The sequence below is a fragment of the Jaculus jaculus genome, chromosome 1 (assembly GCF_020740685.1).
Source record: "Jaculus jaculus isolate mJacJac1 chromosome 1, mJacJac1.mat.Y.cur, whole genome shotgun sequence".
NCBI lineage: Eukaryota > Metazoa > Chordata > Mammalia > Rodentia > Dipodidae > Jaculus > Jaculus jaculus.
Genome location: NC_059102.1, coordinates 203,407,812 through 203,435,770, shown reverse-complemented (window position 1 = coordinate 203,435,770; position 27,959 = coordinate 203,407,812). Strand labels below are relative to the sequence as shown.

The 27,959-nt window shown below is 41.2% G+C and overlaps 1 protein-coding gene across 5 annotated transcripts in view; it reads left to right on the top strand.

Annotated features, from left to right (window-relative positions):
• Dlc1 (DLC1 Rho GTPase activating protein) overlaps positions 1 to 27,959 on the top strand; it is a 445,416-nt gene that overhangs the window by 397,796 nt on the left and 19,661 nt on the right. For all 5 annotated transcript variants that reach the window (XM_045131177.1, XM_004657101.2, XM_045131701.1 and 2 more), the window contains 3 exons: positions 13,090 to 13,161; positions 19,879 to 19,960; positions 27,852 to 27,915. In XM_045131177.1, the coding sequence (XP_044987112.1) occupies positions 13,090 to 13,161; positions 19,879 to 19,960; positions 27,852 to 27,915 (218 nt within the window). The remainder of the gene's footprint in view (positions 1 to 13,089; positions 13,162 to 19,878; positions 19,961 to 27,851; positions 27,916 to 27,959) is intronic.

Below are 27,959 nucleotides of genomic sequence, written 5' to 3'. Positions count from 1 at the left end.
GCAACAGGAAGACGGAAATGAGGCCATGCAAAAAAAAAAAAAAAACTGAAGGGCCCCAGACAATACTTGATCCACCCTACAATAGTATTCACCCTGTATGTACAACTAGAAGACCTGCAAAAGCAAAAATAACTTCAGATGTTTCCCCTTCCTCCCTGGATGTTACCAACCCAGGAGGACTAATAGCTTGGGGCTTTTTTTTTTTGAAATAGGGTCTCACTCTAGCTCAGGCTGACCTGGAATTCACTATGTAGTCTCAGGGTGGCCTCAAACTCATGGCCGCCCTTCTCCCTCTGCCTCCCAAATGCTGGGATTAAAGGCGTGTGCCACCATGCCCAGTTTAGCTTGGGGGTTTTGAGCATCATTAGGAAAACCTGGCCTTGTTGGGCAACTGGCATCCCTTTAAACTCCTATCATGCAAAGCCTTTTCTTATTAATTTTACTTTTTTTTTTTTTTTTTTTTTACTTATTTGAGAGCGACAGACACAGAGAGAAAGACAGAGGGAGAGAGAGAGAATGGGTGCGCCAGGGCTTCCAGCCTCTGCAAACGAACCCCAGACGCGTGCGCCCCCTTGTGCATCTGGCTAACATGGGACCTGGGGAACCAAGCCTCGAACCGGGGTCCTTAGGCTTCACAGGCAAGCGCTTAACCGCTAAGCCATCTCTCCAGCCCAGTAATTTTACTTTTAATAAATTTTACTTTAAAAAATTATTTGAGAAAGAGAGAGAATAGGCACAATAGAAGCTACAGCCACTGCAAACTTCAGATGTATGTGCCACTTTGTGCATCTACCTTATGTGGGTACTGGGGAACTGAACCTGGGTCCTTAACCTTCAAAAGCAAATGCTTTAATTGCTAAGCCATCTCTCCAGTCCAAGCCATTCTTGATGGGTTCAAGTCAATCCATGGAGAAAGGAGATTGTCATTTTTATTATTTGCATAGTATAGTAATAACAACCCAAGTTGAGGCAGAGAGAGAATTGCTGTGATTTCTAAGCTTAGCTGCATCTCTTGAGTCTCACAGTGTTCAGTTTCAGCAGGGCCCACTTCCAAAACTTTGTTTGGAGTCTGGGGACCATAATTTAAAGGAAAAATCTTAATGCTGTCCCAATTGAGCTATTTCTGCTTTACAGAAATAATCTGTGCAACATTCAAGGCATTCGGAGTTCCTTCCTGTGATGGTCAAGGTCAAGTGATAATGCCAAGCAGCAAAGAGTTAAGTCTACTCTGCCTTAAAAACACAGTCCCATGTTCTTTTTCAGGGCTGTGAAATGAGAAGAAACATACTTTGTTGAAACAAACTTTACAGCTGTCTCTATTTCTGACCTATGGCCATTGCTTATGGAGGAATACAAAGTTAAGCATTCTGCTCCTTTGAATGAAGATGGTGCTATCCCGTTAAGTTCATTTTAAAGGAATGGGCTGCTGCTGTATTCGAATAAACATAGTGGTATGTTCTTTCTTCCTCAAGTTACAGTAGTCCCCATTTATCCCTGAGGATTGCATTTCAAGACTTCTAGTGGATACCTGAAACCACAGGTATATGTATCTGTGTGTGTGTGTGTGTGTGTGTGTATCATACACACATATATCATGTTTCCCCTATACATACATATCTATGATAAAAGTTTATAAGGTGAGTAAAAGATTCACAACACTAAAATAGGAAAATTATAACAAAATATTAATAGAAGTTATTGAAGACTTATGAGTTGGTGTTATCTGGGATTTTTTATTTAATACTTGATCTCAGTTGACTGTGGATAACTGAGACTGTGGACCAGGGGAGGTTGAGTAACTGAAAGGGGTGGATTCCAGCTGAGAAGATATCCCTCTGTCTGTCAGCACCGTTCCCTTAGGTGGGCCCCTGTGTTATTGTTAAGGATTATCTTGGTCAATGATAAAGGATAGGGAGTCTTGCTGGGGCCCTTTAATTAGATCTACTCTGCCTTAACCTTTTTTTAAGTAGATAGTTCTTTCTTGCTATCATAATCAGTGGCAGACAGGAAGACAGCCCTGCATACTTACCTCACAGACATTCATAAACCCTCAGAAGCAACATTTAAACTTTTCTAGAATGGTCCATACAGAAACTTGCAAACTTGTGATGATTATACCTCACTAAAATCAAGCCAGCACAGTATAAATCCCTTTCTCTTCATCATGGTCCCTTGGTTTTCTTTCTGTCGCTAGACTTGGCTTCCTAGGGGACCAGTGTCCCTTTCCTGTCACTTCTACTTCTGTGTGGTGTGTTTATCAGGTGTGTTCCTCCCCTGCGAGGAGGAAAATCAAAAGCTAATTAAGGCCTGGGTCAGTGGCTCTGAGTCCTCAGATGCCTTGAAACCACCCATCCACATTTTGTTCTCTCTCCTACCCCCACCTTTGAGTGTCCTGTGGAGAGTACTGGAAGTCACTTCCTGACTCTTGTCACAAAGGCGCCTTCCTTCTGCAGAAGTCTCCAAAGGATGTCTGAAGGACAAAAGTTTTCCACTCCCTGCAGTTGTGGCATTTCCCAGGCTCTGAACACTTAGGAGCCCGTGGGGAAGACACTAGCGATGGAGTGGTCTGCCCTGTAGCTGTGCCTCCCATGCCTCGTGTTACACTGAGTGACAAGACAGGGAGCATGCTCAAACCCTCAAGTCCTCTCCACTTCTTGAATCTGTACAGTGGTCCCATAGGAGATCGATGTTCATACAACTCGTTTTCCAAACTACATGATACAGGAAGAGGATTTTGTATTGTGCATTAGTGAAAGTCATTAGAAAATTCCAAAACTTTCCAAAGATAGCCTCAAAATCCAGTGCCCCTCCCTAGATGAATGACAGTTGAGATACGGGGAAATTCAGTAACTAGTCCAAGGTCATATGTGAGCAGAGCAGAGTTTCAGACCCCTTCTCACCTGAATTTGTTAACAACAGAATGAGGATTTATACTGTGCTGGCTTGATTTTAGTGAGGTATAATCATCACAAGTTTGCAAGTTTCTGTATGGACCATTCTAGAAAAGTTTAAAATTTCTGTAAGAAATTAAATAGATGGACCCAAGTTAACATTTGACCATTCAGTTGTGTGTAAATGGGGCCTGGGAGTCCCAAGTAGCTTTTAAAGAAAACGATTCCTGTACTCAGCTAGATGACAAGAAGGTGTATTTTTTTCCTTACACATTTTAGCACAAAATTAGCATGTCATGGTGGGGAATTATAGCTCACTGATAGAGCTCTTGCCTGCCCTATATGTAAGACCCTAGCATTGATCCCTTCACACACACACACACACACACAGAGCATGTCAAATTCTAAAGTACTGTTGCTTGAAATTAGACAGGAGAGGTGGAGGGCAACCTAGAAGCTAGAGTTCTGATAGAGCCCTGTCAGTCAGGGCTCTCATTAATGTAGAACTGTTGCCTGCCTAATAGAGGAGTACAGATTTTGGTGGGAGTTACTTACCTTTGCTGGACTGTGTGTTGAAAACGTTACTCTTACAAATGCTTCTATACGAGGATTCCCAAAGGCAACTTCAGTGATTAAATCTCTGCATCCCCAAAGTGTCACTTAAGTACTTAATCCCAGTACAGGCTTGCAGTGTGTCTCCCTAGAGGTTTCCTTCTTTCACGACAGAACCATTTATTAAGTTGTCATCACATCACAGAGGAAGGAGTGGAACCTTTATTCCTCCTTATGTCCAGGAATTTTCTTTACTAGAAAGCAGCACATCGTTCTCCAAGCCTCATGCAGGTAAGGGACTCAAAAGGAAAACTTCAACTTCCAATTCTTACTAGTACTGAGAAGCAGTTTAGTGACGGAAGTGAGAACACCATGGAATGGTCAAGAAGCAGGAAAACCTGGGGACACCACCTGTACCCTTGAGGAAGTGACTTATTCTGGACCAGCTTTCTCCTCTGTGGAGAAGGGAGGCAGAAGGCAAGATCCCACATGCATGTCAGCACCCTGCCTCCCAGAGAAGTACAGATCCCAGAGCTCAGCAAGCAAAGGGAAATTCCCTGAGCTTTCTACACACTGAGGTGTTTGCCTGTGGAGCTTAAATTTAGTTTAAGGGCTATGGACCCACACATAACCAAACAACAGCCTTCACAAAACAAATCAAGAGATTGCTTCATTAAAAAGCCATCAGGGGGCTGGAGAGATGGCTTAACGGTTAAGGCATTTGCCTGTAAAGCAAGGATCCCGGTTCGACTATCCGGGGCCTACATAAGCCAGATGCACAAGGGGGTGCATGCATCTGGAGTTCATTTGCCATGGCTGTAGACCCTTACATACCCATTCTCTCTCTCTCTCTGCTTCTTTTTCTCTCTCAAGTTAATAAGTAAATTATACACACACACACACACACACACACACACACACACACATAGGAGAGAGAGAGAGAGAGATTTCAAAGGCAATCAAGGTCTGGAGACATGGCTTAGCAGTTAAGGCACTTGCCTACAAAGCCTAAGGAACCACATTTGATTTTCCAGAACCCATGTAGGCCAGGTGCACAAGGTAGTGCATGCATCTGGGGTTTGTTTGTGGTGGCTGACACTCTTTCTCTCTCTACCTCTGTCAAATAAATAAGATTAAAAAGCAATTCATCAGTTTGAACAATCACAAACTTTAATAAGTGTACAAAATTGGGGAATAACCCCCCCCCCACAGTTTCTAATGCCAGTATTTTCAGGGAAGAAAAATGTTTTCATGTAATTGATGAGAAAGCTAGGAAATCATTAGAAGGAGGAGCATGAATTATAGAGGCTGCCCTAGTGAGAATGGCAGTTGGGCATAAAAGAAGCCTAGGCAGTGCCACCCATTGTAACTGTTGTGTGAAACCAGGTTTCCATATATTTGCAAACACATATATACATGAATGTACACATTTGTATACATACATATGTGTGTGTAAGTAAGGAGTTAAATGTAAAGTCTGTTTTTTTTTTAATTTTTATTTATTTATTTGAGAGCGACAGACACAGAGAGAAAGACAGATAGAGGGAGAGAGAGAGAGAATGGGTGCGCCAGGGCTACCAGCCTCTGCAAACGAACTCCAGACGCGTGCGCCCCCTTGTGCATCTGGCTAACGTGGGATCTGGGGAACCGAGCCTCGAACCGGGGTCCTTAGGCTTCACAGGCAAGCGCTTAACCGCTAAGCCATCTCTCTAGCCCTAAAGTCTGTTTCTTATTGTGGTTCCTGATCAGAAAAATTAAGACTCCCTTAGCTAGAATGAGAATTAGGTCAGTAAGTTTATTTGTGTAATCATTTATTCATCGAGGAAGCTGAGGAGATAGCTCAATGGGTAAGAGCATTTAAGGTGACCTGAATTCAATCCCAAGTACCCTTGTAACCCCAGCACTGAGGGGGCTCACTGCTCAGCCGTTCTGACTGAAAAACAGTACAAGCTCCATGATCAGTGAGAGACCCTATCCCTAGGACATGAAAAGGAAGTGCAATAGAGGAGGATGCCCAGTGTCTTTCTCAGTCCCCTGCATACGTGCACATTTGCACAAATACATCTGCACCACATACATCAAAGTAACAATTTATTCATTGAGAGGCCATTCTGCCACAAACTAATATTGTGTGTGGATACTTATGGTGTATCAGAATAAAATGGACAAAACCCTGTGGGGCTTACAAAGAGTGAACATAGTGTGTTCATATTATGGGAGGAGGCTAGTGTGTGACTGCATCAGTTCGGCAGGCATGTGCAGCCACAGATAGGGTGGAGCTACCAGCTAGCCCCTGTAAGCTTTTGTAAGACTTTGACAGTGAAAGGGGGCCCATTGGAGCAGTCCAAACAAAACACCTGGATCTTTGACAAACACATGAGACTTAGAAATAGTTCTTCCTATGTAGGGGTGGGGAAGGGTCGTCAAATGCCTTGTGCTGGATGGCGGAGTGCCTTTACACTTGACTTCCTGCTTGGAGGGGAGCTTGGGTCTTTGATTATCCCTGAAGATAGCTGGAAGCCCAGTTTCAAAAGTAAGTCAATGCTTGAAGGGAAAAGTGTATTTGATTGCCTCCACTTAAGTGTGTGACATTTTCGATCATACCTTACAGAGAATTTGGGTCTGCTTCTTAGTTGACACATGGCCTCAGATGCAAACAGTGATTGACCTGGATCCCTCCCAGAAGCTCCCGTACTTGTTTCTAACCTTCAGAATATGTGTGGTAGATGTTTGGAATTTTCTTTTAGGCACCTGAGGGTAGGAATGCTGCTAGATGCCTGTCAAGAGTCTTTCTGTGATTAGATAATACTGGAGTTTAAAAATATTAAGTATGTATTCTATCTGACTTAGCCCTATTAGGAATTCATTTTAATAGATAACTCTTGATAAACCAGTTTTTGGCAGTTGTGTATATTTAATATTTATTTTTATAATTGCCAAGCAAAGTTTCTTAGTCTACCTTTGAGGAAAGGAAAATATTAATGGTCTTTTTTCTTTTCCTCTTCAGACAAATGTATGTGTGGTTCCAGTGTGAAGAAAACAAAAAATAAAGAAAGGAAAGAAAAGGAAAGGAAAGGAAAAAGTCAGGGTGTATACATGAATGAAGGGATTTTCTGAATGTGGAAGAAGGAGCACAAGGGCAGGCGGGGAGCTCAGGGCCTCGGGTCCTAGGAACTCAGCTGACATTTGATGGCCTGTCTTTGAAGAGCTGAAGGGACAGGCACGAGGCAAATGAGAAGGGCTATGATAGAACTAGGCTATGGTTATATCTCTAAAGCAGTGGAAGAACTACACAAGAAGTGACATAATGAGATAAGTAACTAATAAAAACCAGCCCAGTGGTTTATGATTCCCCTGAACCTGAAGGATTTGTAGGGTATGGGGAGGGGAAGAAATTTAGGAGACGATTTAATTTATAAACTACTGGGTCCAGAGAAAGAGCAAAGAAGGAAGGAATCATGAGGGATATTGTATGTTCTTGGAGTCTCCATCCTGTCCACACTTACACTTAGGGCATTTTATATAGGATGATACGCTGAGAGGGAGCAAATCAGAAAACCTGGGACTGGGTGGCCTTTGACACTTGTAGGACAATGCTCTGAGAAGTGCTGTCTTCCCTTACTTTTGAGAGTCCCTTTGGTCCCCTTTGTTACTTCTTGACTATACTTGTTTGAATGAGACTCTGGTTTGCTTCTCCAAATGACCACATCCATGAGCCCCACCTTTCGAGTAAGGCTGACTGTTACTAAAGCCATTGTGTCCAACTGCAGGATTTCTCTGTACAATTGGCCTCCTTAGCCTAGTCAGGAGAATCCAATAAGCTGGCCCTTCCTTTTAAAGACACGTGTATCACCCAGGGACGTGGACTGAATCGTGGTTTAGATCAAAACACCATGTAGTAGCTGAGCAGGGTGACAAACACCTTTATCCCAGTACAGGCAGAGATAGGAGGATCACAGTGAGTTCAAGGCCACCCTGAGAACTACATAGTGAGTTCCAGGTCCTCCTGGGCTAGAGTGAGACCCTACTTTGAAAAACAAACAAACAAACAGACAAAAACACCCTGTAGCTAAAGCAGCTCTCTGGTGGCATCCATGAAAGCAGAGCAAGTGCCTACAGTTTTGTAATATTTGCCTGATTGTAGAATTTCATTGAAGAAACATTTGTTATAGCATTTTTAATAAATACTATCTTTATTTATTTATTTATTTGAGAGAGACAAACAGAGTGGGTGAGTATGTGTGCACCAGGGTCTCCTGCTGCTGCAAATGGAACTCCAAATACGTGTGCCACTTTGTACATCTGTATGTGGCTACCAGGGAGTCAAACCTGGGCCCTCAGGCTTTATGAGCAAGCGCCTTTATCGGTGTTGTGTTTATATGGGTGCTGATGTTGATGGCTCCCTAGGAAAGGGGAGAAACCTAAGCCTTCCCACTGAGAAGACAGAAGGCACACCAGCCTGCTCTGAGCCCCAGTGCTGCTGTTCTACCTGTTCAGGAGTCCAGCAGAGGGACATGGCAAGTTTGTGAAACTTCTTTGCCCTTTTTATCAAAGCATGAGAAGATGGGGACAACCTATCCTGCCAGGAAATGTGCAAATATGGCCTGGTGGTCCACAGACACACAAAACACACTCTTCCCAGACTCCATTCATCCTATGTGCAGAACTGCTTTGTGAAATGGCCAACAACTTAGCTGAGTCCAATAAAAATATCCTGTTTCCTCCTTACCACATGAGTCTGTTGCTTGCTTAGCAAACCCCCAGCATACAGCCTTCATTGTGTTGCCATTGTATTTTCGTTTCTGGTGGCATTGTTGCCCTGTGGGGAATGTGTTAAAAACATCATCTTCATTGTTTTCATACCACCACCCACCTATACTCAAGGAAAACCCATACCTTAACAGCCTATTTGAATTGTTAAATATGAGCCAGGAGAGATAGTGGATGTGACTGAACTAATAGGTTTATTCTTCTGTATTTTAAAAGTCTTTTTTTAAAATTTATTTATTTGAGAGCAATAGACACAGAGAGAAAGACAGATAGAGGGAAAAAGAGAGAATGGGCACCCCAGGGCCTCCAACCTCTGTAAGTGAACTCCAAACGCGTGCGCCCCCTTGTGCATCTGGCTAACGTGGGACCTGGGGAACTGAGCCTTGAACCGTGGTCCTTAGGCTTCACAGGCAAGCGCTTAACTGCTAAGCCATCTCTCCAGCCCTTCTTCTGTATTTTAAACACCGTTCATAGGCTGGAGAGATGGCTTAGCGGTTAAGGCAATTGTCTGCAAAGCCAAAGGACTCAGGTTCAATTCCCCAGGACCCACATAAGCTAGATGCACAAGGTGGCACATGTGTCTGGAGTTTGTTTGCAGTGGCTGGAAGCCCTGGAATGCCTATTCCCTCTCTCTTTCTCCTCTCTGTCTCTCTCAAAATAAATAAAAAATAAAAATACAAAAAAAAAAAACCCCACTGTTCACTCCTACATGACTTTGTTTTTTAGATGAGAGTCTGTTCTACACAAAGAAATTACCATTTCTCTAAGTCCTTATTCCCTCTCCCACTGTGGCACTGAAGATGCCATATTAAAGACAGATAATTACTTCTTTGCCTGTGCCTTAGTACCTTTTTTATTCTGGGAATGATAGTCATATTTCACATGTTAGGATCAATGTGAGGAGGAAACAAAACTGCATTGGATGTTCAAATCAGGGCCTTGCATATGATAGGTACTCAATAAAAGTTAGTCAGTAGCAAAGTTGCTGAGAAGGCTGAACAAAGGTGAACACATTTTAGTCACAGAAGTCACTGGTGTTTGGAGACTTAACACCTTGTCTGCTTTGGCTAGGGTAAGGGAGTAGTGGAGAGCCCTGAGAACAGTGCCAAGATGTTTCTCACTTGATCAAAGCTCTCACTCAGGAATTCCCATGAGCCTGAGTCTGGATGGACAGCTGGGGTTTCAGTTCCTGACCCTGTGTGGATGTAGACCTAATTTCACTTCACACTACCACTCACATGAGGATTTCTAAGAATCATATTTTGTTTGATTGTTAGCACATCCTTTTTATTAGAAACAAATGAAAGTGAAGGGTTTTTAGAGGTATGATCTTGCTGTAGCACAGGCTGACCTGGAATTCACTATGTAGTTTGAGGGTGGCCTCAAACTCACAGTGATCCTCCCACCTCTACCTGGAAAGAATGCTGGGATTAAAAATGTGTGCCATTACGCCTGTCTAAAACATTCTGTTTTCTAAAATCCTATGTCAAATCTCCATAGCTTCCCAGTTCTGATTTGTGTTGAAGCATTGAGTTAAGTTCTCATTGATGAGGGACCATGCTTTCTGTGACTGGCTGCTGTTGGTTTCATATCTATGAAGTGGACATTCTTACACTTAGGATGAAAGACAAGGAAGAGTAACAGGACCAGATCTCCATGGTTCTTGAAAATACTGCTTTGCAGTCATTGTAGACGCTTTTAGTTAAAAGTTTCTGCTAAAGTAGTGGACTGTTTTTGGCTCACATTATTTCTTTTTGTGTGGGGGTGTGGAGGATGCTGGCCAAGGCCTCTTGCTGTTGCAAACAAACCCCAGAGGCTTGTTCCACTTTTTTGTGTTTTGTTTTGTTTTGTTCTTGTTTTTTGAGAAAGAGAATTGGTGCCCCAGAGCCTCCATCCACGATAATCAAACTCTGGATACTTGTGTCACCTGGTGTGTCTGACTTATTTGGGACATGGAGAGTCAAGCATGGGTCCTTAGGCTTCACAGGCAAACACCATCACCACTAAGTCATCTTTCCAGCCCTTGTGCCAGTGTTTGCATCCAACCCATGTGGTTAACTTGTTAATTAACTGAGGCCGTAAGCCTTGGAAGCACATACTTCCCACTACTGAGCCATCTTGCCAGCCCCACACATCCTTTCTGTAAGAAAGACTCTCAGGGAACTGGTAGATCAATTTCAGATTAGATGAGTTTCATTTTCTCAGTGGTTGAAAATAAGAGGTTGGATGACAAGCCAGCACATGTGTGTATACCTAAGTGTACTGTGATCATATGGAACCTTCAATTAATTAATGTATGTTAAAGTACTTTGTAATGTGTAAAGGATTGTATTTAATAGAGGTAAAGGTGGATTTTTTTTAATGCCCTACATCTTTTGTGCCTGTTTATGTGAAGCCATTTTTACAAAATAAAGAACATGTTGCAAATGGGGGCAGATTCAGCTGGTGAATGGTATCTAATTGAGTAAAGTTTTTCTTTGTATGTGTGTGGGCCTGATGTCTTGCCTGTGTATAGCCAAAACTGGATGAACATTGAGTTTCTGGTTACTTACCACTTGGTAAATTAAAGATTGAGAAAGCAAGCACATTTACGTTTTTAACAACCAGTGTCTAACACTTTGTTCTTTGGAAGTAACCTCTAAGGAGACAGAAGCAGCAAATTATTTAAACTACTTTTTTTTTAAAAAAATAACTTATATAGCTGGGCGTGGTGGTGCACATCTTTAATCCCAGCACTTGGGAGGCAGAGGTAGGAGGATTGCCGTGAGTTCGAGGCCACCCGACTCCATAGTGAATTCCAGGTCAACCTGGGATAGAGTGAGACACTACCTCGAAAATTCAAATAATAATAATAATAACAAGTTATGTTTAAATTTACTGTAACTTGTTTTAAGCTATTTGTTTTTTTTTTTATTTATTTGAAAGAAAGGCAGATAGAGAAAGAATGGGTGTGCCAGGGCTTTCAGCCACTGCAAATGAACGCCAGACTCATGTGCCACCTTGCACATCTGGCTTACATAGGTAGTGGAGAATCAAACCCAGTTCCTCAGGATTCACAGGGAAGTGCCTTAACCACTAAGCCATCTCTTCAGCCCTCAGGATACTTAAAAACATCCTTCCCCTCATCCATATTTGATAGATAGAGGAAGATACAAAGGAAAAATATACCTCATTCTTTAAAACAAAATTTTGAGATTTTTATGTTTTCTTCTCACAGTGTAGTTTTATAGAAACAGTTCGTTTTTTAATTTTATTTAAAACTTTCTTGATGTCTTACAAAGATAAAGTATGGATAAAAGTACATTAAAAATTATTAAGGTCAGGTAATTCACATGCATCAGTTCTGTGCATACATTGAAACCCTTCCATACTCATGTCCTTCCTTTACCCTAATCCTGCCCTGAATACTGTGCTTAGTAATGGTGCTCTTGCCGGGCAGGGTGGTGCACACCTTTAATCCCAGCACTCAAGGCAGAAGTGGAAGGGTTGCTTTGAGTTTGAGGCCAAACTGAGACTACAGAGCGAATTCCAGGTCAGCCTATAAGAACCTACCTCAAAAAACAAAACAAATAATACCACTGTCATCTGTCCACTGGACTCACCAAAGGAACCTTTGCCATGGCATTTATTTCTAATCTAGTACATTACTTGTTTTTAGTTTGGCTATTAACTAGCTTGGAAAGTTGGGCTTGTTTTTCTCTTTGTGTACCCGATAAGGACATTCCTATACTTGCCTTAATGAATTTGAGTTTTCTTAATTACTTTTCTTCTTGAAAGATCAAGGAGCTCATGTCGTAATAAATGAAAACCATAAAATTAGCAGACAAAAGTAAGATGTGTATATATCCGATAGTGCTTATTCACCTCACATCTGGCTCAGAGGAGAAAGGATTAATGCAGGTGTCAATCTGGGGCGAATTAAGCAAGGTTGAGACCTCTGTAGGACTCCAGTGACCTGAGGAAAGTGCGAAGAGTTGAAATGAATATGCTTTGTGCAAACAGAGAAACTAATTAATGTGTCTGAGACCTTAACTGTAAGACAGTTTTGACAGGATTGTAACGACGTGCCTGAAAGCTTTAACACCCCTGTCAGCTGCTCTTGGCTGTTCTGTTTATCAATACTATCTACAAGATATTTAACCACAGGGAAGTGGGAGCTTTACTAGCATTTAAGCCTGCCAAGACTTAGTGACTTCATGCCCTCCACAGCCTGGACCTCTCTCCTACTGAGTAAATACTCATGCTCCTAAAGACACAATATCTGAGGATGTCTACAGCTCTTAAAATACCCGGCCTATGGGTGTCACAAGGATGGAAAATTGTGCCCAGTTCAGTTCTACTCTAGGCTGTAGAATGTACTTGGTGGATTTTTGCTAAAATAAAATGTAAACCAAGTTCAGCCAACTAAACTTGAAATTAGTTATTAAACCCCTCTTCAGCCTTCTCATTGTGCTTGGTGTAATAATCACTTACTACAGAGCATCGCATTGTTGTACAGGAGAGGTGGAGCATGCCTCTAATCCCTGCCCTTGGGATGCAGAGGAGGCAGAATGAGTTTGAGGCCACCCTGAGACTGCGTAGTGAATTCAAGGTTAGTTTGGGCTAGAACAAGACCCTACCTCAAAAAAAGAAAACAGGAAAATTTTCTTGAAAGGGAAAGGTAAATAAAATATGCAGAAGTTCGAAAAGGTATATTAAAATTCAAATCATTTGAATTAAGTTAACTTTTTGTTTGTTGGTTTACTTATCTGTATGGATTTTTAATCGAACTCATGTTTGTTTTTTTTTAACCTGTATAGTAAAATTAGTTGATTAATGAAAGAAAAGCATGTTGAAGTATATGTGGCTTATAAATTTATCTTCTGTTATATTCTAGAAATTGAAGCCAAGGAAGCTTGTGATTGGCTGCGGGCAACAGGTTTCCCCCAGTATGCACAGCTTTATGAAGGTAAGCCAAGAATAGCATCATTTTAAAACCATCATAATTGTAATCTTTGGTTCATGATTACCATTACTCTATGAGTTGTTTTCAGACATTTTGTTACTTAGATATCTCATTATTTTTATTTTTTTATTGATAACTTCCATAATTGTAAAGAATATCTCATGGTAATTCCCTCCCTCCCCCCACTTTCCCATTTGAAACTCCACTCTTCATCATATCTTCTCCCCCTCTCAATCAGTCTCTTTTATTTTGATGTCATGACCTTTTCCTCCTATTATGATGGTCTTGTGTAGGTAGTGTCAGGCACTGTGAGGTCATAGATATCCGGGCCATTTTGTGTCTGGAGGAGCATGTTGTAAGGAGTCCTACCCTTCCTTTTTTTTTTTGGTTTTTCAAGGTAGGGTCTTGCTCTGGTCCAGGCTGACCTGGAATTAACTCTGTCATCTCAGGGTGGCCTTGAACTCATGGCAATCCTCCTCCTACCTCTGCCTCCCGAGTGCTGGGATTAAAGGCATGCACCACCACGCCCAGCTAATCCCTTCCTTTTGCTATTACATTCTTTTCGCCACCTCTTCCACAATAGACTCTGAGCCTTGGAAGATGTGATAGAAATATTTAAGTGCTGAGCACTCCTCTGTCACTTCTTCTCAGCACCATGGTATCTTCTGAGTCATCCCAAGGTCACTTACATCTGAAAAGAGAAGCTTTAACCAAAAGTGAGAGTAGCATTAATATATGGGTATGAACATTAAGACAAGTGCTTACTGGGCAGTTTGAAGAGCATAGTATATACATTTAGCCAGACACCAGCAAACATTGCATCCTTAGGGCTCATGACTACCCCTGTTGTAGGTTTTCAGTATCAGGGATGTAGTCTCTCCCATGGAGTGGGCCTCCAGTCAAATTAGAGGGTGGTTGGTTTCCCCCATAACAGATGTGCCACTATTGCACCCATTGGCTTATTTGGCCTGGCTGGCGAAATATAAGGCTTGCAGTGTTCACTGTGGAGTATCTTCACTGGAACGTCTCTCTCTCTCTCTCTCTCTCTCTCTCTCATGGAACTGCATGTAGCATGGTTTTTATCAGCTTTCTGTCAGCTGGTGTACATGGAGGAGGTTTTCAGCTTAGCTCCAGCAGGATTTCTCAGTGACCTTATAGCCCAAGTATGTGGAGTCTTCAGGACTAGGGTCTTATCATCTATTCGCGATGAGAAACCAAGGGCCTCAACAATGGCCTGTAATGTTTTGGGGGTATCAGGGACATCTCTGGCCAACAGATAACTCATTTTTTAAAATAACACACTGAGCACCCAAGACCTCCACCACCCAGAACTAAAGTTAGAACTTGATAGTGACATATCAACCTTAGATTTTATACCTCAACCAACAATAACCCTTGTCCTGACACCACTATCATTTTCTTGCTTTAATTTTATTTAATTTATGGCCCTCCTTAAAAGGTGTGTTTGTAGAAAGTTGTTTTAACTATACATGATCTTATTGACATAATCTTGTATTAAGATTTCTCGAAGCTCAGTGTCCCTGTAGTTCATTTGCTTTGGCTACTAGATACCAATCTGCCATAGGATGGAGCACTGTTCCCACCGATAGATACTCTGCATAGTGACCATTTCAGCTGTATTATTAGTATAAACTGCTATTTTGAATGTTTTTATACCTGTCTTTTGCAATAATTCACAATGATTTAACTTATGTGAATATCTAGAAATAGTTACTAGGTAAAAAAAAGTATATATGTTCTGTTTTACAATGCAAAATTTTCTAATGGACATGTACCATTTTTCACTCCTACCAATAATACATAGACTGGATGTATCCACATGAACTCAATATTAGATATGATCAAATGGATAAGGAATGACACATAGCTTATCCCTCTTCCATTTCTCTAATCAAGTCATTTGTCCGTGTGTGTGTGTGTGTGTGTGTGTGTGTGTGTGTGTGTGTGTGTCCTGCCTGTCTTTTGGGAACTGACCCAGGTCTGTCATTTACCAAGTTGGTTGTGCTTTTTAAAATAACTTATAAGGGCTGGAGGGATGGCATAGTGATTAAGGCATTTACCTCAAAGCCAAAGGACCCAGGTTCAATTCCCCAGGACCCACGGAATCCCCAGGATCCCCGTTAGCCTGATGCACAAGGGAGCACACACGTCTGGACTTTGTTTGCAGTGGCTGGAGGCCCTCGCGCATCCATATTCTCCCACCCCCTTTTCTGTCAAATAAGTAAAAACCAGCCTGAGCTAGAGGGAGACCCTGCCTCAGGAAACCAAAATAAATAAATAAATGAATAAAATATTTTAAAAAATAATTTACAAGAGCTCTGAACTCTACATTCTAATCCTTTGGTTATGAATTTTTCCTGGTTTGTAACTAAATATTTAATCTGCCTTAGGTTTGAAATGGGGTGTTATTTTATTTTGGGCATTTTTCAGATGCAAACCCCAACCCCAAGCTTGTGTATACTTTTAACCAGCATGGTTATAGATTTTGGATTTCACTGAACTACTCAATGTGGGATAGGATAATACTTCCTATGCCCTAAAAGCTGTGACCTTACAGCCAGTTTACATAGCACATCATTCCTCCTGTAGGGATAAACTTTTCTGGCACAAAAAGTAGCCACTTTGGTGGAAGCTTTGCATATTGTAACAGGCTTTTGCTTCCAGATAACATGTTTGTGGAGGACTTAATTCTGAATATAGATATTACTGGAAACTAATTGTTTTTCTATGATACTCTGCTTTATCAAAAAAGTAAAGCACTTAGATTGTGCTTCAGAAGTTCAGTTGTTGTCTTGCGATCATTAAACAATAAATGGATGATTTCCCCTTTAAAAAAAAAAGCTGAGCTGGAGAGATGGCTTAGCGGCTAAGCACTTGCCTATGAAGCCTAAGGGCCCCGGTTCAAGGCTCGATTCCCCAGGACCCACAAGGGGGCACACGCATCTGGGGTTCGTTTGCAATGGCTAGAAGCCCTGGTGCACCCACTCTCCTCTCTGTCTCTCTGCCTCTTTCTCTCTCTGTTGCTCTCAAATAAATAAGTAAAAATAAACAAAAAAAAAATTTTTTTTAAGTCAATTTGTGGGCTGAACTTTTTTCGTGATGCTAAGGACAGTGGGCAAAGAGTCTGTGGTCTGGTCATTGTCTGAGCCTTGTGCTCAGTGGGAAGACGGCAGGAGTTTGCAGGGATTGGGAGGAAATTATTTTAAAATAACTGCAGCTGGGAAACAGCGACCTCTGATTTGTAAGTAGTAAATGCTAACTTATAATACCTGACTCCTTCTAGGAGCTCACAGTGGCAATGATGTTTTTACATCAAGCCCACTGAATTTACTCTTAGATTCTAATAATGTACCTCCATTTCATAAACTATGCATTTAAAAATATTTTTATTTACTTGCAAGCAGAGAGAGAGGTAAGAGACAGAGAGAGAGAAGGAAGGAGGAAAAAAATGAGCACTCCAAACCCCTACAAATGAATGAACTCCAGATTGCATGCACTTCTGTTTGTTGGTACTGGGAAATTGAACCTGGGTCTTTATCTTTAGCCTTTGCAGGCTAGCACCATAACCGCTGAGTCATCTCTCCAGCCCCCTCCATTTTTCTACACTATGTTGTCAGTAGCATGCTTGAGGTGATGAGTTGCTTATTCTTTCTTCGCACAACTTTGACCTGCTAAAGGTCTTTGGAGGTGGAAATAGGAGCGACATTGAATTAGATCACCAATTTACAGCTTCAGAAAATAGGGAAAGATAATTGGATTTGTAGTGCACTTTAAAATAGATGCACTTTTGTTTTCTTGTTAAAGAATTAAATTTTCCTCAATTATGTTATTTTGGGTGTTGATTTGCTTTTGGGTGGCACCTTTTGTAAACTAAATCCTATTTCCAGGGTCTTACTTTCACAGTCCTAATATGCAGGTTGTTTTCATGGTCAGGTGTGGGGACCCCTTCATGTATCCAAGCCTTCTTTTTGAAGCATGAGTTCACTTTGAGGTGGACTGCACATTGTTGTAGGCCGTAGTTTCCTCCCTGTCCTGCCACTGTCTGCTGGGGAGGCAGTGCGTACACCCCACACCAGCGCACACATTCCTCATTTTCCTGTGCAGCTTTATTTTGGTATTTGGCTTCCTGCCTTTAAATCCAAGCTGGAACTTGGGTTGAGAAAACTTCCACCCATCAGTAAATTATCATATTTTAGAAACCAGTTCTTTAAGAAAAGGGTCTGAGAAAATTAGAGAAAATTATTGATTTAATTCCTATATTCACATTTAGTCACTACCAGGTTTTTTAAAAAGAGAACTGTAGTTAATTTGGATAAGAAAGATAATCTTAAGTATACAACTTTTGGTTAGGAATTGCTAAAATAACAGAGTTGCTTCCTCACATACACTTAACAGAAATATGGGCTTTTAAATTTAAATTTATAGATTTGATGTTATACTGTGTATTGAAATATATTCTTCAGAGTCGGCTCTATTATTTAATGCATACATGTGCTCTTTACTAATGGGGATGTGATATCCTAGTTCTGTATGCTGACTTTTACATACATGTTCACTATAAACCTCTGTTTTTCTTTCCACTTTGACAAGGCCACTAATCATCTGCCCATACATAATGAAGAAATACATTCTTGTGATACTAAATTTCATTTCTTCATTGGTCTTGGAGATGTAACTGCTCCATTAATCTGCCTGTATGATCTGTTAGAAAGCATTTTCAGTAATCCAGCAATTGTCTTTAGGAAAAAAGAATAGACTATAAAATAATATAGTGATTGTTTTCAAAGAGTCTCTAAATATTATCCCTGGAAAACAGATGACTAGAAATAAGGAGCTCCAAACTAGTGATTGTAAGTTAGGAACTGATGTGTCAAAGTCAACGTGGGAACTGCAGCGTGACTCAAAGTTCCAAACCCTACCAGACATAGCTATTCCCGAGGTCACATTTGCCATTTTGAAGGCCAAGGGTTACCAAGATAATGGCAGTCCTCCTAGGGTGACTTTTTCTGGCCATTCCTGATCCACAGAGATGCCCATCCTCATGGTGCGGTATCTGCATTGTACTGAGAGGGCTCCTTATTTATGTAGATAGCTGAGCTCCAATGTGGGGATAGTTTGCTTTTTACATGGCTTGTCAGAGCTGTTGTATATTTGCAAAGTTTTGCTGTTAGTTCTCAGCCTCCGTGCTCTGCTGAGGATGGGTTTATTTATCTTCAAGGAATTATTTTTTAAAATATTTTATTTGTTTAAGAGAGAAGTGAGTATGCATGCTCCAGGACCGCTTGTCACTGTAAACAAACTCCAGACACATGTGTCACTTCGCACATCTGGCATCTTATGGGTACTGGGGAATTGAGCCCAGATGATAGTAGGCTTTTTAGGCAAGCACCTTAACTTCTGAGCCATCTCTCCAGCTCAGGAATTAAAATATATACATATTTCTTATTTATTTGAGAGATAGAGAGAGAAGAGGCAGATGAGAAAAAGAGAGAGAATGGGCGTACCAGGGCCTCCAGCCACTGCAGACAAACTCCAGATACATGTGCCAACTTGTGCATCTGGCTTATGTGGATACTGGGGAATCAAACCTGGGTCCTTAGGCTTTATAGGCAAGTGCCTTAGCCACTAAACCATCTCTCTAACCTGGAATTTTTTTTTTAATTTGGAGGGATTTTAGAGCCCCAGAGGCACATTTAATTATTTGTTTCAAATTTCAGTTAATGCATATTAATCATGCATATTTATGGGATACAGTGTGCCATTTTTAGTGTAATGCATAGTCATCACAACAGGGGGATTAGCATATCTTTTATCCCAAATGTTTAGCATGGTTTTGTTTTGGGAACACTCAAAATCCTTTCTAGTAGCCATTTTGAAAAATACTGTTAATTGCTGTCATTCATTGCAATGCTAATATGCTATAGCATTGGAAGTCGGCCCTATCCTACTGTACCCTGCACATACTAACCTTCCCTACACCCTACCTCATCCACACATGCCCCTCCCCTTCCTTCCCAGGCTCTGTTACCACTATTTTATGCTTGCTCTCAGTGGGGATCTTTTTAGGCAGTACAGAAAAGGAAATTGTTCCAAGGAGAATTTCCCCCTGCTTTTCAGTCTGATGCAAGTTCTTCATTGTTCTGAGAGCATTGAACTCTTTTACATTAAGGACTTGGGAGTCTATTGTTCTACAGTAACTATAGCTTGTCTTTTGTTTAGAGGGAGTTACATAAACTTCTTAGATGCCATATACAAGTACTGATAATTTGTTTTAAAATAGCTACCTTGAATTCTCTTTGATTCTCCAAACCATGTAAATGAGCTAGTCCAGATGACAGCACTCACCACTCTCTCTATACTCCTGGCCTACATTCTGTTTTGTTTTTGCTTAGAACACCTGCCCCTTGCCTTGATTATATGTGAGCAAATACACATTAACCAGAAGAGTCCCTCCTTATTGGATCCATCCTGGTTTAAATTATAATTTGTAGAAGGTATTTACAGCTTGCCACTGTTGCTGAAAGCTAAAACAGTGTTTGGGACTCAGACCCATTGTCTTAATCTGCTAGATTCTCCCAAAGAACTTGTTAGGAAATGAGGTGTCCTGTGTATGGAGGGGAAATCCCCACTATACTGCTTTGGGAGCTCAGTAACTCCCAAGGTGCTCAATAAATTTGTCTTTTTTGATCTTTCTTCTAGATTTCCTGTTCCCCATTGATATTTCCTTGGTCAAGAGAGAGCATGATTTTCTGGACAGAGATGCCATTGAGGCTCTGTGCAGGTAAGCAGACAAGATAAGAATATTTTAAGAACATCACTAAGGTATGATTTACTTTTAATTGCATTATCAGGTCTTTGATTAGCAAATAGTACAGTTATTTGTATTACTGTGTCATAGGCCTTTTAATTAAAAAAGTAATGCTGTTATGTAGTATTGCTATTAAAGGAACATCCACACTGTCTTTAGAGGCACACATAATGCCACTCCATTTCACTGCAGGCGGTCTGATGGTTTGGGTAGCGTTTTTGGAAGAAGTGATACAAAAGGCTGTAGGCACTCTGCAGTCAGAGCTGCCGTGGTACTGTGTGGAATGGTTCATTCAGAGGGGTGGGGTTAGTAGAGTCAGGACCATCATATGAATTCCAAGAAGGCTCTTCAGAACCTCAGGCTGCCCCAGGTATAGTGAGGGTAGGATTAAATAGGCTATAAAGTAACTCAGCACAGTATTTAACCTATAAGAAACAGGCAGTAAATGAGCCCTGATGTGAACTATGAATAAAACTGTCAGAAATCCTGTTCAGCGTGCTGGTGGCTCTAAGGGCTGAGGAGCAGCTTGTGGGCTTTAGAGAAGTGGAAGTAATAAAACCGGAAGCAGGCGCCAGGGCCTCAGATAATCCTTTCATACCCTGCATGACATTTTTATTCACCCTGTTATTCATCCTCTGGCATTTTCTCAAAACCAAAACACCCTAGCAGCTGAATTATTGTGGGGGAAGAATATTCAGTAAGACAAATTCCCGTATGTTGATAAGACTGTGAAATTAAAACCAATTCTTCTTTAATTTCAACCTTTATTTTAACTTGGAAACCATACCAAAGTGAAATAATACCCAGTATTTCTTTCATCTTTGTAGGTGAAGAACATAGTGGTGGTCTGAAAGTACTATTGTTACTTATTCTTGCCTTTGTTAGGTTATTTGAAGCAGCCAGCTAAAGTAATGGTTTTAGAGAGATAGGCTATATATTTAGAATAGGTAAGTTGCATTGTTTAAGAAAGAAAAAAAAAGCCATACTAACTACAGAAAGTGTTCAATTTTAGTTAGAAGTGTCAGGAGAAGCACACATTTTGTGGAAAAAACAATGTTGCATCCTGATCTGGAGTGTGTAATATCATTACTATGTCATCTGGTATGAAAAAATGTCACCAGTGCCGTTTGGAGAGGGAAAGAAGTGTGCATCTGGAATAGAACAACTCCAGACATTTCAAAAATATTTTTATGCTTAGCTGTGGGGCAAAATTAATTTATTTTCAATTAATCACTGGTGATAATGCATATGAATGAGGTCACTCATAAGATGCATCTTAAGAAATATTTAAGCTTTGCGTCAGTTCTCCCGTTTCACACATGTTAAGCCACTTAGGGAGTTGGCCTGCTGAACTGTATCAACAGCTTAGGAATTTCTGGGTCAGAAAAATATCATTGCAGTATTGCAGCCCAAGGTGTAATGATTAAATTCTGGAAGGTTTTTTTTTTTTTTCTTTTTTTCTTTTCCATTTTCTTTTTAATGCTTGTTTGAAATAACTTTTCCTTTTTGGAAGGAAAGGCATTTTCTGCACTTGGTGATTGACAGGGCCCTGAGTACTACCCAAGGATCCAGCACTCATGAAACAGAATAAACCTATGCTCCTAGATCTTTTGTGCAGAGAAAAGCCTCAAGGAGGTTGAACTTGATCCATATATATTCAAAGCTAACCATGTATTCTAGACTTCAGTTTTTTCTTACGTGTAAAATCACATATCACAAGCTAGGTAGGTTTGAGATTATAATTGAAATATCAAGCCCAGCATTAACGATGTTCAAAAAGACTTAGGCTGGATTTGCTTTTTTCCCCCATTATTTATTTATTTATTTATTGGAGACAAGGAGAGAGAGAATAGGCACACCAGGTCCTCTAACCATTGCAAACAAACTCTAGATGCATGTGCCACCAATGTGCATCTGGTTTATGTGGGACCTGGAGAATCAAACCTGGGACCTTAAGCTTCACAGGCAAGTGCCTTAACCACTAAGCCATCTCTCCAGCCCCTAGATCTGCTTTTTCAAGAAGAAATTCTTGCTGGTCAGGCAGGAGCTCACATAAAAGACCAGCACTGGGGAGGCAGAATTAGGAGGAATGAGTTTGAAACCATCCTGAGCCATACAAGATTCTGTCTCAAAATAATTTTTTGTTTTGAGGTAAGGTTTCACTCTAGCACAGGTTCACCTGGAATTCACTGTGTAGTCTCAGATTGACCTTGAACTCACAGCAACCCTCCACCTCTGCCTCCTTAGTGTTGGGATTAAAGGCATATACAACTGCTCCTGGCTCTTTAAAATAACAAGTTATTATTAGTAACAGCATGTTTCATATGGACAAATCATGTGTTGGTACCCTCTTTTCCCTTCATCCCTGCCCCCATTCAATTGAAATTTTGGGCCAGGGAGCTGGTTCAACAGTTAAAGGTGCTTGCTTGCAAAGTCTGCTGGCCCAGGTTTGAATCCCCAGTAAAGCCAGATGCACAAGGTGGCTCAAGCCACCTGCGTGTTCTTTTGCAGAGGCAGGAGGCCCTGGTGGGCCCATATGTGCTCAATCACTTTGTCACGCACAAATAAACAAAACACAAACATAAATAAAGAAAAATAAGATAGAATTTTTTTAATTCCCTGTAATAGTCATCGGCATTTGTTGGAATGGAAAGACAAAGGCCATTGTCCATATACTCACGCTGCTTGGGAATGATTTTCCTTCTGAGACACTTAAACAGATGTTCAGGGAAAAAAAGAATGGGTAACGTAGGATTTCAAAGGCTTCCCTGAATGGTTCCTGGCATCCATGGGATGCTTGTCTTAGGAATTTTGTGATGTTTACCTCATTTGCTAGACTTGCTTATTCCATAGACTTTCTCAGCCTGTGGAATTTCAGAACCAAGAAGTAACCAAGCTATATTATGTTTTGAAAGTTCACCGCTGGCTTGGGAAATCTGTGTGGATTGATAGACTTTCATAAAGATTCATGTTTTCTTATTGAATTGTTTCAAGGAAGTGAATTTCAATATGGTACTACATAGAAACTCAGTTAAAAATTTTCACAAAGGGCCAGGCATCTAGCTTAGTTGGTTTAGAGTGTTTGCCTAGCCTTCCAGAAGCCTGAGTTAAATCCCCAACTCTGCATAAAATAGGTGATGCATACCTGTAATCTCAGCACTTGGAAGGTGAGAACAGGAGGATCAGAAATTCTGGGTCATTCTCAGGCTCAGTGAGCTAGAAGTCATCCTGTGCTAAATGAGACGCTGTCTGTCTCCAAAATAGAAAGCCTTGAATGATTTCCCTACCACTCCCTTTCTCCAGTTTTATCTGTGTTTTATATACAGATATTACACTAGCATACTACTTTGTTAAAACATTTGCTTTTGTATGACATTTTTAGGTCATACAATGATTTAGATCAAAAAGATATAACAGGGCTGGAGAGGTGGCCTAGCGGTTAAGGCATTTGCCTGCAAAGCCAAGGATCCTGGTTCGATTCTTCAGTACCCACGTAAGCCAGATGCACAAGGGGCACATGCATCTGGAGTCCTGGCAAATTGAACCTTTGGCTTTGCAGGCAAGCGCATTAGTCACTAAGCCTTCTCTCCAGCCCTGCTTTTTATCTTAAAGACAAGGAGGCCCACAGCTTTGCCTTTCTGCTGTCTTTTAATCTGCATGCCTACAGTAAAGCTATTGAATCTTCCAAAGCTCACCCATACTCTGTCCCTCTTCAGAATAGGTCTAAGTTGCCCAGGAGATAAGACTTACACATTGCTGTGCATCTGTGCCCTTTGAGGGCCTTCAGGGGAGCCAGTGCCTGATGCTACTATACAGATGGCTATTGATGCAGATGGTTCAGGCACTTACTTGACGAATGCTACTTCAGACCCACACTGCTCCCATGTTTTACTATCATTAATATCTGTTGGAGAAATGAGGGCAGATGATGCTTTTTGTATACCAGTACCATTATATTTTAATCTTAAGTCTGGACAAGATTCCTGAACTCACCAAGTCCCCATTTTCTCACTTATAAAAGGAAGATAAATTACAACATCCCCACCAGAGGGTTGTCATGGCAATGAAGATGAGACAGTGTCCATGACATGTCAAGCAGAATGCTTCATGTGGAGCAAACCCCAATTCACCTAACTGGAAAGCTTTTTAAGTTTTTCTTAATATTTTATTTTTTTTATTGTTTTTATTCGAGAGAGAGAAAGGCAGAGAGAAAAAAAAAAATGGGTGTACCTGGGCCTCTAGCCACTACAAATGAACTCCAGATGCATGCGCCCTCTTGTGCATCTGGCTTATGTGGATCCTAGAGAATCGAATCAGGATCCTTTGGCTTTTTAGGCAAACACCTTAACCACTAAGCCATCTCTCCAGCCCTGCTTTTCAAAATTTTTGTAAAAATATATTTTATTTTTTTGAGAGAAAGAAAGTGGGGAGAGAGAACGGGCACACCAGGGCATCCAGCCACTGCAAACAAACTCCAGAGACATGCACCCCCTTGTGTATCTGGCTTATGTGGGTCCTGGGGAATCAAACTGAGATCCTTTGGCTTTGCAGGCAAACACCTTAACCGCTAAGCCATCTCTCCAGTCCAGCTTTTTTAATTTTAGTAATAGATGTTTCAAAGCGTGCGCGCACGCGCACACACACACACACACACACACACACACACACACACACATGCATATGTAATGATCAGATTCCAGTAATTAGCATACTTATTACCTCATGCTTTGATCATTTTCAAAGTTGGGAATACTCAAAATCCTTTTAGCAATTTTAAGATGTATATTAAGTTCACCCTGCTATGCCCTAGAACACTAAAACTTAGTCTTCCTATTTGTGTGCCCCAGAATCATTCTATCTCAACGTGCCCCTCCCCTCTTCTCTTCTCAGCCTCCGGTAGGGTAACCACTATTCTAATACTCCCTGCTTCTGTGAGATGGATTTCTTCTTCTGCATGTCAGCACTGCCCCTCTAAGTATACAGGTCCCACCAGTAGACATTGTTTGGAGGTCCTATCAGGGACAGATGAAAACCACAGAAACGCTGGGGAAAGCTGGCCCTTAGGAATGCAGTGTCATTAGCTGTTGGGTGCCACCAACATAAAAAGGTGAAGTTGACCTTTATAAAACTGGCCTCCTGGGTCTCTTTTGTCTGGCTTAAATCTAGCTTGTAAAGTTGCCCCTCCCCCACCCCATAGGCCTCCATGCCTAGTAAATTTGGTTATAAACACCACTCAACCATTAAAGCCCAAATGGAGTCTAGTGGGTATTTGATTACAGGTTTGATTAATGAAACCCAGACCCAAGATTAACTGTAACCATTCCGGTCTTTAAATCTTGAAAACATCAGTGAACTGCAACACTATGGCCGTGTCATTTGAATAATTGATGCCCCTTTGAGAGGGACCTTGTACCCTCATTTTAAAGTTGGATGACTGTTTCTTAGTTATTTGTTTTCTTTCCCTCCCCATCCACCTAGAGACTTTTTTTGAACATAGGCACTGTGTGTTATCTCTGTTTATTCTATAAACAGACTTCCTCATAATCTATGGAATCAAAGGCTGGCTTATCAGGCCACAGAAGTCTTGTCCATCCTGGTGCATCAAAGTTGCCAGGCAAGTTCCAAGCACAGGATCAGGGAGACAAAGCCTTAAGGAGAGTCGAGATCAGTTTTGAATTTGAGTGAATTAAACACTCTTACGCATGAAAATGTAAGAATTGCAATTTTAGGAACAAATGCAAAACTGGTAGGAAGATTCCTGATGTATAGGAGGCAAGGAGCAGACATGTTAAAGGGTCATTTGAGGAAGACTCAGTTTGGCTCATCAGAAGTAGAACTGGAGCCTAGGGAGCTGTTAGTCACTTTTTGAATACCCATTAGGCATATTGAAAGAGCATCTTTTCCCAGCTATTTTATTTCCTGTGAGTTTTTTTAAGTATTCCATTTTAATGAAACATTTTATTTATGTATTTATTTATTTAGTGGTGCTGAGGATTGAACCTGGGGCCTTGTGTGTGCTACATTAGCAGTGAGCTGTACTCCCGGCTCTAATTTTAAATCAACATTATCACTGGCCAAGAGTAAAAGTATTTCACGTTGTAATATGACTCCTGTCCCAAAGAAGAATCTGAGCTAGGTGCTCCCTCTTTAACTTTCAAAGATTTCCATCTCCAAGGTTGCTGTTTGCAGAGTTAAACCAGTTGTGCATTGTGGTCAGTATACTAAATATGAACCTCTCCTGACAGGAAGTTAGATAAAGCCCTGGGTATTAAGGAGTGCTCAGATTTCCTCTTTGCAGAGGAAGTGTTAAATGGCGGTCTGGTAGGGTTATTTGTCTGAGTTGTGATGTCAAATGCAGCATACTATGTGTCTTGCTGGCAGTCTGCTCTCCTTATGGCTGCTCAAGGAGATATCACAGGCCATCGTGGCATGCATTAGTGCAGCTCTAGCATGCCTGTTGCCTCCCCACCAACTGTCGATTATATGAAGAGCAAGAGACTGATAGTACCTCTACAGCATGGCGATTATTTTTTTGTTTGCTTGCTTTATTTGAGAGAGAGAATTGGCGCGCCAGGGCCTTCAACCACTGCAAACGAACTCCAGACACCTGTGTTGCCTTGTGCCTCTGGCTTACATGAGTCCTGGGAAACCAAACCTAGGTCCTTTGGCTTTGCAGGCAAATGCCTTAACTGCTAAACCATCTCTACAGCCCCAGTATGCCATTTAACTGAAATAATAAAAAATTAAATTAACCAAAAAGCTTAAGAGATAGGTATTTTTTTATTTTCACTGCACACTTTTTAAACAATATTTTTAATTTATTTATTTGGCAGAGAGAGGAAAAAAAAAAGGCTTGTCAGGATCTCTTGCCGCTGCAAAAACAAATCCCAATCCCAGGTGCATGTACCAGTTTGTGCATCTGGCTTTATGTGGTACTGGGGAGTGGAACCCAACTTGGCAGGCTTTGCACAAAACACCTTTTTTTTTTTTGTTTAATTTGGTGTTTCAAAGGGAGGGTCTTGCTCTAGCCCAGGCTGACCTGGAATGTACTAAATAAATAGTCTCAGGCTGGCCTCGAACTCACAGCTGTCCTCCTATCTCTGCCTCACAAGTGCTGGGATTAAAGGTGTGCGTCACCACGCCCCCATCCCCCACTCCCGCACAAACACCTTTTAACCTCTGAACAATATGTCTCCCCAGCCCCACTACTCACTTTTTATTTTTTAATATTTTATTTATTTATTTGTGTGAGCAAGAGAAAGAGGCAGGTAGACAGAGAAAGAGAATGGGCATGCCAGGGCCCCCAGCCATTGCAAACAACTCCAGGCACATGCATCATCTTGTACATCTGACCTAAGTGATACAGGGCAGTTGAACCTGGGTCTTTAGGCTTCATAGGCAAGCGCCTTAATCACTAAGTCATCTCTCCAGCCCCCACTACTCACTTTTAAAAGGAAGCTTTTGCAATACTGTTCTACATTATTACTATTGGGGATCACCTTCTTGGGACCCATCCTGTCTCTCAGGGGCTATTCCTTCCTTTTCTTAAGCACTGTTTTACTCTAAACTTCAAAAGATAAACCGGGCATGGTGGCCCACACCTTTAATCCTAGCACTTAGGAGACAGAGGTAAGAGGATAACCCTGAGTTCAAGGCCATCCTGAGAATACACAGTGGATTCCAGGTAAGCCTGAGCTAGAGTGAGACCCTTCCTCAAAAAACAACAAACAACAACAACAACAACAAAAAAGATGTTATTACTATCAAGTGAGTTCACAGAAACATATCAGTTGTGTGGGTAAAAGATCTGTACCTACCTGATAGTGCTTTCTTTCTTTGCTAACGTTACTTCTTTGTTTTGTAGGCGTCTAAATACTTTGAACAAGTGTGCAGTGATGAAACTAGAAATTAGTCCTCACAGGAAGAGGGTGAGTATCCAAATAGTATAAAGAGATGGGGAAGAAACAAGAGT